This window comes from Leucoraja erinacea, chromosome 24 (genome assembly GCF_028641065.1).
Source record: "Leucoraja erinacea ecotype New England chromosome 24, Leri_hhj_1, whole genome shotgun sequence".
NCBI classification, from domain to species: domain Eukaryota; kingdom Metazoa; phylum Chordata; class Chondrichthyes; order Rajiformes; family Rajidae; genus Leucoraja; species Leucoraja erinaceus.
In genome coordinates this window covers 26,444,475-26,457,344 of record NC_073400.1, presented here as the reverse complement: position 1 = coordinate 26,457,344, position 12,870 = coordinate 26,444,475, and the positions used below count along the sequence as shown (strand labels likewise).

The window sequence follows — 12,870 nt, the reverse complement described above, 5'->3', positions numbered from 1 at the left end:
ATAATGGGTAGATCATTTAGAAAGGAAATGAGGACAAACTTTTTCACCCAGAAAGTTGTGAATCTGTGGAATTCTCTGTCTCAGAAGGCAGTGGAGGCCGATTCTCTGGATGCTTTCAAGAGAGAGTTAGATAGAGCTCTTAAAGATAACGGAGTCAGGGGATATGGGGAGAAGGCAGAAACGGGGTACTGATTGAGGATGATCAGCCATGATCACAGTGAATGGCGGTGCTGGCCCATAGGGCCGAATGGCCTACTCCTGCAACTATTGTCTATTGTCTTTTGCCACTGTGCTGCGCTTAAAGTAGTTAAAGATAATAAAATTTGTTATGGGGAGCTGGCAGGAGAATGGGGTTAGGAGGGAAATATAGATCAGCCATGATTGAATGGCGGAGTAGACCTGATGTGCCAAATGGCCTAATGGCCTACTAATTTGTTCCACATTTTGTGATTTGCTTGTGTGACCAGTATAATTTGCCATTCTAGCTCCCTGAATCAACTCAGTTGATCAATCTTGTTTTCAATTTGCAGATCCCGACAGTTTCTCCAGTTGCCTCAGAGCCCTGTATCTTCAAGAATCCCCTTGTACCTTTGTTGTTGTCCACATTGTGGGCGCCACTGTCCTCTTCATGAGCGATGGGATCTTGGTGAGTAGACTTGAAGACTAGATGGACATGCCCCTCAGAAACATCCCTATTGTTCACTTTTGTCACTAAAAAATGAAGGAAAGGCCTTGTTAACCTGGAGAAGATTCATGAGGATGTTGCCAGGACTCGAGGGCTTGAACTATAGGGAGTGGCTGAGCAGGCTATGACTCTATGCCCTTGGAACACAGGAAGATGAGGGGTGATCTTATAGAAGTGTACAAAATCGGGGTGATCTTATAGAAGTGTACAAAATCATGAGAGGAATAGATCAGGTAAACGCACACAGTCTCTTTCCCAGAATTGGGGAATCGAGAGGACATGGGTTTAATAGATTTAAAAGGTCTAAAAAATTTAATAGGAACCTGAGAGGTATATTTACCCAAAGGATACACAAAAATGCTGGAGAAAATCAGCGGGTGCAGCAGCATCTATGGAGCGAAGGAAATGGGCAACGTTTCGGCCCGAAACGTTGCCTATTTCCTTCGCTCCATAGATGCTGCTGCACCCGCTCAGTTTCTCCAGCATTTTTGTGTACCTTCGATTTTCCAGCATCTGCAGTTCCTTCTTGAACACTTTACCCAAAGGGTGGTGGGTGTATGGAACGGGCTGCTGGAGGGGATAGTTGAGGCAGGTACTATCACAATGTTTAAGAAATATTTAGACAGGTACATGGATAGGACGGGTTTAGAGGGATTTGGGCCAAACGCAGGCTTGTGGGACTAGTGTAGATGGGACTTGTTGGTCAGTGTGGGCAAGTCAAGCCGAAGGGCCTGTTTCCCACGCTGCATCACTCTATGACTCTATAACATAGCTGAACTGAAGGTGTAAGTGGAGGAAATAGAACTGTCTCTGCAAATTGGATGAAGTCATATCTTTCTGCAAGTCCTTTATTGTGTGAAGTATGTATATCAATTTCCACCATATACATGCCATTAGCATGGGTGTCGGGTGTGGTTTTAACTGGGGTTACGAGTAATTACTTTGCAATAAGTAAGATATGTCAGCTGCTCGACAACTAATAACTAGTAATGTAAGCACCTTAGGCCTTATGTTTACGGAGAGCAGGTTGGGATTGGGTTGTGGGCAGGTTTAGCTGAAGGCCGTCAATTAAAGTCTCTGTTTTCTGGTCTGCTCTGGGCCAGGGGTTTCATTCACAGTAGGCTGGGTCTCTATTCCCTGGAGCGCAGGAGGATGAGGGGTGATCTTATAGAGATGTATAAAATCATGAGAGGAATAGATCGGGTAAATGCACACAGTCTCTTGCCCAGAGTAGGGGAATCGAAGACCAGAGGACACAGGTTCAAGGTGAAGGGGAAAAGATTGAATAGGAATCTGAGGGGTAACTTTTTCACACAAAGGGTGGTGGGTGTATGGAACAAGCTGCCAGAGGAGGTCGTTGAGGCGGGGACTATCATAACGTTTAAGAAACAGTTATACAGGTACATGGGTCGGACAGGTTTAGAGGGATATGGGCCAAGCGCAGACAAGGTGGGACTAGTGTAGCTGGGGCATGTTGGCCGTTGTGGGCAAGTTGGGCCGAAGGGCCTGTTTCCATGCTGTATCACTCTATGACGGAAGAGGCATTCACATCAGAGATAGGGGGTCTTCCTTCATGGGTCATGCCTTGATGTCAAGCAGAGGCTCCATTCACAGCGGCTTTAAGATGTTAAATAGCATGGTGATTTGTAGAAGGGGGTTGGACTGTGTTTTATGGTATGGGTTCACGGTTGGGCTTGATTGTTCTTCTGAAGTCAGGATCAATGTGGGGTGGGGGAGGGGGGGGAGAAGAGTGAAATTGCCAATCCATTCAGAACTTGGACCTCTGTTGATATTGTTGAGGAACAAAAGTGGAAAGATTTGTGCTTCGATTTAGGCTTAGGTCTATTATTGTCAGGTGTACTGGGTTACATAGAAACATAGGAATTAGGTGCAGGAGTAGGCCATTCGGCCCTTCGAGCCTGCACCGCCATTCAATATGATCATGGCTGATCATCCAACTCAGTATCCCGTACCTGCCTTCTCTCCATACCCCCTGATCCCCTTAGCCACAAGGGCCACATCTAACTCCCTCTTAAATATAGCCAATGAACTGGCCTCAACTACCCTCTGTGGCAGAGAGTTCCAGAGATTCACCACTCTCTGTGTGAAAAAAGTTCACACTACAGTGCTACACTTACAGTGCAAAAGTTCACACTTACAGTGCTAAGCATGCAATACAAAACAGACCAGACATAGATGCAATCTAGTCAATAGGTAGAGTAAAAGGGGCAGATACAGAGTGTAGAATATGGTTGTCCACCCGTTCCATAGACAAGGTCCAATGCAGTAGAGTTCAATCGGACAGTACCCTAGCTTATGGTAGGACCATTCAGAAGCCTGATAACACGGATGAAGATGCTATTCCTATGTCTCATGGTGTGCACTTGGAAGCTTCCATACCTCCAGCCAGACAGGAGCAAGGAGAAGGAATGACTGGTGTCGGAACAAGTCTTTGATTTTGCTGGTGGCTTTTCCCAGGCAACGAGAAGTGTAGATGGAGTCATTGGTGGGAAGGCTGGTCCTTGTGATGGGCTGTGCCACATCTTCATCTCCTGAATAAAACTCCCTGCAAGTCAATTGGTTTCAGTTTAGCTTGTTGTCACGTGTACTGAGGTAAAATGAGAAGCTTTTACACACTTGTGTTGTGCTTGATCTCATACAGGGCGAGTACTCTGGATTTGTGTACACCTATGCCGTCGAGAAGCCACTCTACATTGAGCCCAGGGTAGCAGGTTACCTCAACAGCCTCTTCTGGGCCTCCATTACTCTGGGGAGGTTGGCGTCCATTCCAGTGTCTGGGAAATTAAGACCTGCGACCATGGTGTTCATAAACTTGGTGAGTACTTTTGCCACTCCATGGTTCATCTTGATAGCTTTCTTTAATCTTCCTATTCCACTGTGTCAGATGATAGTCTTCAGGACCATGTGTGTGGTCCTTCACCAAGCGAAAGGATCATTTGCCTTCATCAGTTGGAGTATTGAGTATGGACGTTGTTGGCAAACTTCTACAGGAGCACAGTAGAGAGCGTGCTGACCGGTTGCATCGTGGCTTGGTTCGGCAACTTGAGCGCCCTGGAGAGGAAAAGACTACAAAAAGTAGTAAACACTGCCCTGTCCATCATCGGCTCTGACCTTCCTTCCATCGAGGGGATTTATCGCAGTCGCTGCCACAAAAAGGCTGGCAGTATCATCAAAGACCCACACCATCCTGGCCACACACTCATCTCCCTGCTACCTTCAGGTAGAAGGTACAGGAGCCTGAAGACTGCAACAACCAGGTTCAGGAATAGCTACTTCCCCACAGCCATCAGGCTATTAAACTTGGCTTGGGCAAAACTCTGATTATTAATAACCCATTATCTGTCATTTGCACTTTATCAGTTTATTTATTCATGTGTGTGTATATATTTATATTATGGTATATGGACACACAGATCTGTTTTGTAATAAATGCCTACTATGTTCTGTGTGCTGAAGCAAAGCAAGAATTTCATTGTCACATACAGGGACACACTTGATAATAATAAACTCACTTGAACTTGAACTTGGGGGGGGGGGTCATCTTGCAGTTATAGAAGATGCTGGTGAGACCACATAAGTCCATAAGCAAGAAGAGCAGAATTAGGCCATTCGGCCCATCAAGTCTACTCCGCCATTTAATCGTGGCTGATCTGTCTTTCCCTCTCAAACCCATTCTCCTGCTTTCACCCAAGTAACCACTGACCCTCGTACTAATCAAGATTCCATCATCTCCGTCTTAAAAATGTCTATTAACGGCCTCCCCCAGCCTCTGTGGCAATGAATTCCACACAATCACCTTCCCCATTGTCTTTTTTCCTCATGCTTTGGCCTCTGGTCCTAGACTTTCCCCCCTACATTTCGAGTATTGTGTTCAGTTTTGGGCACCGTGTTATAGGAAAGATGTTGTCAAGCTGGAAAGGGTGCAGAGAAGATTTGCAAGGATGTTGATGGGACTCGAGGGCCCGAGTTGTAGGGAGTGGTTGGGCAGGGTAGGAATCCCTTCTTCAGACGAGTCAAGGGAAAGGAAAACAAGAGATTTAGACGGATGTAGAGAGATATAGAAATAATGAATGAAGAAGAGTCTCGACCCGAAACGTCACCCATCCACGTTCTCCAGAGATGCTGCCTGACGCGCTGAGTTACTCCAGCACCTTGTGTCTTCTTTTGCAAACCAGCGTCTGCAGTTCCTTGTTCCTACATCCAATTCTCGCGACTGTTTCTCAGCGCAGAATAAAACCGATTTCATGTAATCTTTGAAATGTTGCTTTGATGAGATATTTCACGTGGTGTATTTGCGTTACAGGGTGGAATAATCGGCACTTTTGTCCTGATGCTGTGTTTCCCAGTCAGCATTGTTTGCCTTTATGTGGGAACGGGACTTCTAGGCTTTTTCCTGAGCAGCACCTTTCCAAGTATGTTGGCTTACACCGAGGATATCTTGAATTACCAAGGTTAGTAGACTTTGCCTACTGTTATGCCCTCAATCTGTTGTGTCCTCTCAAGCATGTCCATCCCCCCCCACACACAAAAATATCACATTAAATTAGGCCCGGCATAGAATTACATTGAAGCAAGGTATTCAGCACAACAAGTGTATACTCCATACGCTTAGTTTAGAAATACAGCGTGGAAACAGGCCCTTCGGCCCACCGAGTCCGCACCATCCAGCGATCCCCACACACACTAGGGACAATTTACATTTATACCAAAGCTAATAAGCGAGTTCGGTATTCCGACTGCACATGCCCAGGTCATAGGTCACTCGTGATAAACATTCTCGGCAGCTGAGCTGCTGCGTGTGTACAGACCTGCGTTTCATCCGTAGCCAAGATCGAACCCGTGTCTCCGGCGCTGCAAGCGCTGTTGAATTGCTACTGGACCGTCCTCGTCCCCGTCCCTTCCCGAGTGTCCCATCCCGGTCCGGGGGTGGCCAGAGATGTCTGGGGTGACCCTGGACTGACGGGACACTGGGAAGGAGCAGTGGCGGCCCCAGGCTTCCAGCCAGCGCGGAGAAGAAGCGCTAACTCCACTGCTCCGGGCCGGTCTCCCGTCAGTCCAGGGCTGTAGGTTAACCCAGCGGGACAGGCAGAGTTGAGCTGGAGTTAGCGCTTCTTCTCCGCGCTGGCTGTTACCACTGTGTTCGCCTGGTCAATACTTGACCATAACCAAGCATCATTATAAACAAGACAATCTCATCAATCTAATCAGGAGCAGCTTATTGGGCTTCGGAATGGTCCATCCATAAGCTAGGGTACTCTCCAATTCACTGTTACCCCATTGCGGACATTGTATTTTGTCTCTAACTTGACGCGCTATTATTCTGCACGATTCTGCACCACGGTATTTAGAGCAGAGACTGGCTGATTCTTGATTAGTGTCAAGGACTATTGGGCAAATGTAGGAGGATAGGGAAATATAGATCAGCCATGATGGAATGGCGGAGTATACTTGATGGGCCAAATGGCCCAAGATCATAAGTGATAGGAGTACAATTTGGCCATTCGGCCCATCAAGTCTACTCCGCCATTCCAACATGGCTGATCTATCTCTCCCTCCTAACACCATTCTCCTGCCTTCTCCCCATAACCCCTGACACCCGTACAAATCAAGGTCTGGAGAAGGGTTTCGGCCCGAAACGTTGCCTATTTCCTTCGCTCCATAGATGTTGTCGCACCCGCTGAGTGTCTCCAGCACTTTTGTCTACCTTCGATTTTCCAGCATCTGCAGTTCCTTCTTAAACAAGAAATTAATCAACTAATCGAGGCCTAATTCTGCTCTGAGAACGTATGAACATATTCGGCACTCTGTATGTCCCCCTTTGCTCGACCTGTTGAACTTAAGTTTGGCTTGATTGTATGATGTTATCTGATCTGATTAGATAGCATGCACAAACACACTTCTCACTGGCCTTGCTACATGTGACAATGGGAAGCCTAAATCTAAAACTCAGTACCATTTTGCTGCATGTTTTTTTTTTGTTTTTTTTTATAACCAAAAATAAATTTAATTAAATATTACAAGAATAATATGTACAATATAAAACAATACCAACAAACCCGCCACTATAGTACAAGGTACATGAAATATTATTAAAATACAATTTCCTCATCCTCATTGAGGATGTATTGCACCTATGTGCCCAGCGGTCCCAGAAATCTCCAGGTCGCCCATGAACAGCACATATTCCCTCTCTAGTACCACCCAGGCACGGATGTAACCCCTGAAAAGAGGCAGGCAGCCGGCTCGGGCACTGCCCACTTCCGCCTGGCGCGGTGACCGCGGATGGCCAGCTTGGCCATCTTTCTTCTTTCACTTCAATAGTGCTGACACTGCAAATTTCACTGGTTGTACAGCATCCAGGGGCATCCATTAAAATGTTTCTATGGTTATTCATGTTTTTTTCCTATTTTTGTATTTATTTATTTCCCACCACCAGCATGTATCCTGAATGAAATGTGTATAACTTGACATTTTATTTAATGTGTGTTTTTTTTCCCCCTTTTGTTTTGGATAGGATGTGCAACAACTGTACTGGTGACAGGCGCAGGAGTTGGGGAGTTTGCTCTCCAGATGCTGGTGGGATCAGTGAGTATTCTGTTTCTAAGTTCCAGTGAATGACGAGGCTCTGGGCAGTGTTTTAGAGCAGAGGGATCCAGGAGTGCAGGTACATAGTTCCTTGTTCATAGCAAAAGGATTTGAGTATAGGAGCAGGGAGGTTCTACTGCAGTTGTACAGGGTCTTGGTGAGACCACACCTGGAGTATTGCGTACAGTTTTGGTCTCCTAATCTGAGGAAAGACATTCTTGCCATAGAGGGAGTACAGAGAAGGTTCACCAGACTGATTCCTGGGATGTCAGGACTTTCATATGAAGAAAGACTGGATAGACTCGGTTTGTTCTCGCTAGAATTTAGACGATTGAGGGGGAATCTTATAGAAACTTACAAAATTCTTAAGGGGTTGGACAGGCTAGATGCAGGAAGATTGTTCCCGATGTTGGGGAAGTCCAGGACAAGGGGTTACAGTTTAAGGATAAGGGGGAAATCTTTTAGGACCGAGATGAGGAAAACATTTTTCACACAGTGGTGAATCTCTGGAATTCTATGCCACAGAAGGTAGTTGAGGCCAGTTCATTGGCTATATTTAAGAGGGAGTTAGATGTGGCCTTTGTGGCTAAAGGGATCAGGGGGTATGGAGAGAAGGCAGGTATGGGATACTGAGTTGGATGATCAGCCATGATCATATTGAATGGCGGTGCAGGCTCGAAGGGCCGATGGCCTACTACTGCACCTATTTTCTTTGTTTCTATGGAAGTAGCGTCACAGACAGATAGTGTGGTCAAGAAGGATTCGGAAGGAAACATATAAAATTATTAGGGGATTGGACAGGCTAGTTGCAGGAAAAATGTTCCCGTTGTTGGGTGAGTCCAGAACTAGGGGCCACAGTTTGAGATTAAGGGGTAGGCCATTTAGGACCGAGATGAGGAAAAACTTTTTCACCCAGAGAGTTAAGGACCTGTCCCACTTGGAGATTTTTTTTTTTTCAGCAACTGCCGGCATCATTAACTGATTGATGGGCAGCACAGTGTCGCAGCAGTGAAGTTGCTGCCTTATAGTGTCAGAGACCCGGGTTCGATCCCGACTACGGGTGCTGTCTGTGCGGAGTTTGTACGTTCTCCCCGTGACCTCTGTGGGTTTTCTCGGGAGCTCCAGTTTCCTCCCACACTCCAAAGACGTACAGGTTTGGAGGTTAATTGGCTTTGGTAAAATTGTAAACTTTCCCTAGTGTGTGTGTGTGTGTGTAGGATAGTATTAAGGTGCGGGGAACGCTGGTCGGCGCGGACTCGGTGGGCTGACGGGCCTGTTTCCTCACTGTATCTCTGAACTAACCTAAAAATTGTGACTATCTTTCCTTTGCACTATTGGCAGTGGTGGATGTCTGGGTGCAGGCTGCCAGAGCAGGTAGTTGAGGCAGCGACTGGCCCAACGTTTAAGAAACAGTTAGACAGGTACATGGATAGGACAAGTTTGGAGGGATATGGACCAAACGCAGGCAGGTGGGACAAGTTTAGCCGGGACATGTTTGCCGGTGTGGACAAGTTAGGCTTCCACACTGTATCACTCTATGACTCTATGACTAATTCACCTTGTCACTTCTTGCAGGTTATTCAGTCACCTGAGGCTGATATATTCCTCGTATGTGGCCTGACGTTTGGTTGTCTCGCTCTTCTGTTCTACCTGGTTCTTCTCATCGTCCACAGATTACACAATCTTCAGAGCATGAAAGGTAAGTAAGTGGGTGAAGCCTGGGGAATGGGCAAACCTGGCCGAGAGTCAGTAGATGTTGGGATCGAATACAAGGGCCGTAATGCTGAGGATAGACTGGAGTGACTCAGCGGGACATGCAGCATTTCTGGAGAGCAGGAATGGGTGATGTTTCGGGTCAGGTCCTTCTTCAACTCTAAGGCACTGATCAGGCTATTTGGAGCTCATTCCTTACACCACCATGCTTTGTGTAAAAGATTATGTTACCCCTCCGGTTTCTATTAAATCTTCCCCCCCCCCCCCCCCCCAACCTCAAACCTATGTTCACTAGTTCTTGAATCCCATTCTCTGGTCATGAGACTTTGGAATGTGGGAGGAAATTGGAGCATCCGGAGAAAACCCACACTGTCACAGGGAGAACGTGCAAACTCCGTACAGACAGCGCCCGTAGTCAGGATCGAACCCGGGTCTCTAACACTGTTAGGACAGCATCTGTACCGCTGCACCACTGTGTTGCCCTTAAGATGGTGGTTGAAGCAGATACGTTAATGGCATTTAAAATACATTTGGGCAGGCATATGGATTATATGCAGTGAATGGAAGGATGTGGATTATGTGCAGGTGGATAAGTGACGGGTTTGGCATCATGTTCACAGATATTGTGGGCCGAATGGCCTGTACTTTTGCTGTACTGTTCTATGTTCTATGAAAGAACTGAGCGTATTGTAGCCAAATTTACTGATAATACAAAGAGAGGTGGGAAACCATGCTGTAACAAAGGATTTGTAAAGGATGTAAACAGGCTGAGCCAGGGGGCAAAAATGATGAATGAAAGAAGGTGGGAATAAAATAGTTGTGGGGTAAGAAAAACCGGACCAACCGTCAACTTGAGGGCCTGTCCCACTTGGGTGTCATTTGCGTGTCATTTACGCGACATCCTAAAAATTGGTTGGCTCGTGGTGACGTGCATGGTGTGCGTGATGCGCGCATGGCACGTGGTGAGGTGTGGTGGCGTATGCAGTGACGCGCGGTAGCGCACGGCGCTCCAGGATTTTGGGATTCTCAAAATCCTCACGCACCACCTGTGTGATGTGTAAATGAAGCCCAAATGGGACCGGCCCTTTAATGAACTGTGGAACTAGTTCGGGGCGCGTATGATAATGGTCGAATCTGGGTCTCTGGCGCAGTGAGGCAGCAACTCTACCGCAGGTGTCAGGATTTACGGGGTGAAGGAAGGAGAATGGAGTTAGGAGGGAGGGATAGACCAGCCATGTTGGAACGGCGGAGTAGACGTGACTGGCCGAGTGGCCTAATTCTGCTCCTGTTACTCACGGCCTGATGGCCTAGCGATCGACTAATTTCCAACTCCGACTGTGTTTATTTCCTGCAGGGCCGTCGAAAACGCCCACGATAGCGGAGTCCCAGTTTTCGTACCAGAGCTGAGGTTTAGCAAGCGGCCAGCCACTGCCCACGCACAGGAGTTCTGAACGGATCCAGAGCCACGTCGGAACGGACTGATAACCTGTGCGGACTTTAACGATGGACTTTTTGCTGCGACAATCTACGAGCAGCCTCCCCGACCATTTGAGAAGTGGCTAGGTCGCTTTTGTCTCCGCTTCTAGTTAAACTGACGTGTCACACCGAAGTCTTCGGCCGACAATAAAACCTCCTTCGAGAGCGGACGTTTGAACGGATAAAGTAACAATGATCGTCTTAATCAGCACCGCACGGGACCTGAGTTAACAAGCGTGTTTTTATTTTTTAAAAAGTAGAACAGTTTTCTTCAAAAGCAAAACATTCGATTTGTTCAGGTTAATGATTTTCTTGATTTTTTTTTTTTTTTTTTTTTTTTTTTTTTTTGTCGTTTGTTTTGAAGCAAAATGCCAAATGTTTCAGGTGAGAAATCAACTGTCTCATTCCAAGTTCACTCGAGGTGATTATGAAGGCCCTTATAATGGGAGCCCAAGCACACAGAGGTAGCAGGCATCTGCCAAGCACTCCCGTTCCTCCCCTATGTTAGTGAAGAGTGCAGTTCAGTTTCACTTTAGTTTATTGTCACGCGTGCCGAGGTACAGTGAAAAGCTTTTTGCTGCGTGCTAGCCAGTCAGCCGATGAATGGGTCGCATATCTCTGCCAAAGTTAGACTACATTCTGATGGATTGATCGATGATACTTTCTTGATACTTTCTCGGCACTTGCACGTGGTACATGTGCAGAGAGATTCTTTGTCTCGCATACAGTACAAGTTATGCACTTGAGGCCACGTAAAGGATACTGACAAAGTTACAAAAGTAGTCTATACAATATAGTCCCCCTTGCTTCTTCCCCAGTCCCTCTCTGTTCTCAGCCTCCACCCCCATGCCCATTCCCTCTTTGTTACAAGGTCATAAGGTCATAAGTGATAGAGGCCTTCTCCCCATTAAGTTGTTCTCGGCGCCCCCCCTGTTCTCGCTGAAGTTGTTCTCGCCAAGTCCCCCTCTGTTCTCGCAGCCTGCCTGAGTGTTGTGTGGCACAGGTTGGGTCAGCTTCAGTCGCTAACCTTGTGGCATGTCGACACTTTCTGGAGCATCCCAACCGCACTGGGAGAGCCAATTCCATATTCCCCTCCTTCTATAGTTGGGATCGGGCACCAAATGTCAGCTGCACCAGCTAATTGTAACCCAGATTATATCAAAGGAATGATAGACAGATGTAACCCAGACCGGTATGTAACACAACACATTCACTGGAGGATATGAGTAACGCACAAGGGTTTTCCAACACCCTTTGTGGCCATTCCTCTTTCACTGTGCACTCGTTTTCAGGGCAAACTTTCCCAGATTTATAATTTTGTTCGATTTTGCGTCCTTCCATGCTGGGAATTGAACTCACAACTGGTGGGCTAAGAGCCGAGTAGAGAGGAGCTATGTCACGCGCAAGCTGTTTGTGCCATTGGAGATAACAACATGAAGGTTTGCTGTATTAATCCTTATGGACTTCTCTCGGAAGAATCTCAAAGTATATCAACTACAATGACACACGGTCCCAGGTCTAATGTGGGGGATGCAATATTAAATTGATGTACTTAATTAAGCACTTAATATGCTAGTTAATTTATTTTTTGTGTCATTTGGTAGATGATGGGATTGTTGGCCAAGTAGCTGAAGGAGGGTTATTTGCCAAGTTAGCAAAACAACTCCTTGTTTTTCATCAGCTCAGTTCAGTTTAGTTTGTAGCCACATCTAGCGAGGAACAGTGAAATGTTTTTGTTGCGTGCTCACCAGTCAGCGGAAAGACAATACATGATTACAATCGAGCCATTTGCAGTGTATAGATACATGATAAGGGAATAACGTTTAGTGCAAAGTAAAGCCAGATCTAGGATAGTCCGAGGGTCACCAATGAGGTAGACAGTAGTTGGTTCAGTTGCCTGATGACAGCCGGGAAGTAAACGACTCTTTGCAGCTATTATTCCAACACTAGTTCAGGGCGGTACAGTGGTAGAGCTACTGCCTCACAGCGCCAGAGACCCAGGTTCGATCCTGACTGCGGGTGCTGTCGGTGCGGAGTTTGTACGTTCTCCCCGTGACCTGCGTAGGTTTGTAGGTTTTCTCCAAGATCTTCGAATTCCTTTCAAACTCCACAGGTTTGCAGGTTATGGAGCTTGGTTTCAATGTAAAAAACTGCCTCGAGTGTGTGTAGGGCGGTGTCAACGTGGGGGGCATCGCCTGTTGGCGCGGACTCGGTGGGCCGAAGGGCCTGTTTCCGTGCTGTACCTCTAAAGTAAACTAAACTAAACCTGATACAGAGTAGGAGACCCTCAGTACGTTACTGGGATGGTGGCTCAATTGATGTACGATGTAGCTGATTTTAGCTTGAAGAGACACCGCAATAAGCTAGTGGGTTGCAATTGGAAGCTAATG

At 46.7% G+C, this 12,870-nt stretch overlaps 1 protein-coding gene across 1 annotated transcript in view; it reads left to right on the top strand.

Annotated features, from left to right (window-relative positions):
- The window catches only part of mfsd4aa (major facilitator superfamily domain containing 4Aa), a 55,716-nt gene extending 43,328 nt beyond the window's left edge, over positions 1-12,388 (top strand). Inside the window, 6 exon segments of the mRNA XM_055654869.1 lie at positions 531-646; positions 3,348-3,521; positions 5,010-5,157; positions 7,221-7,291; positions 8,867-8,990; positions 10,359-12,388. Coding sequence (XP_055510844.1) covers positions 531-646; positions 3,348-3,521; positions 5,010-5,157; positions 7,221-7,291; positions 8,867-8,990; positions 10,359-10,411 — 686 coding nt within the window. The 3' untranslated portion in view covers positions 10,412-12,388.
- Positions 12,389-12,870: the final 482 nt, after the last annotated feature.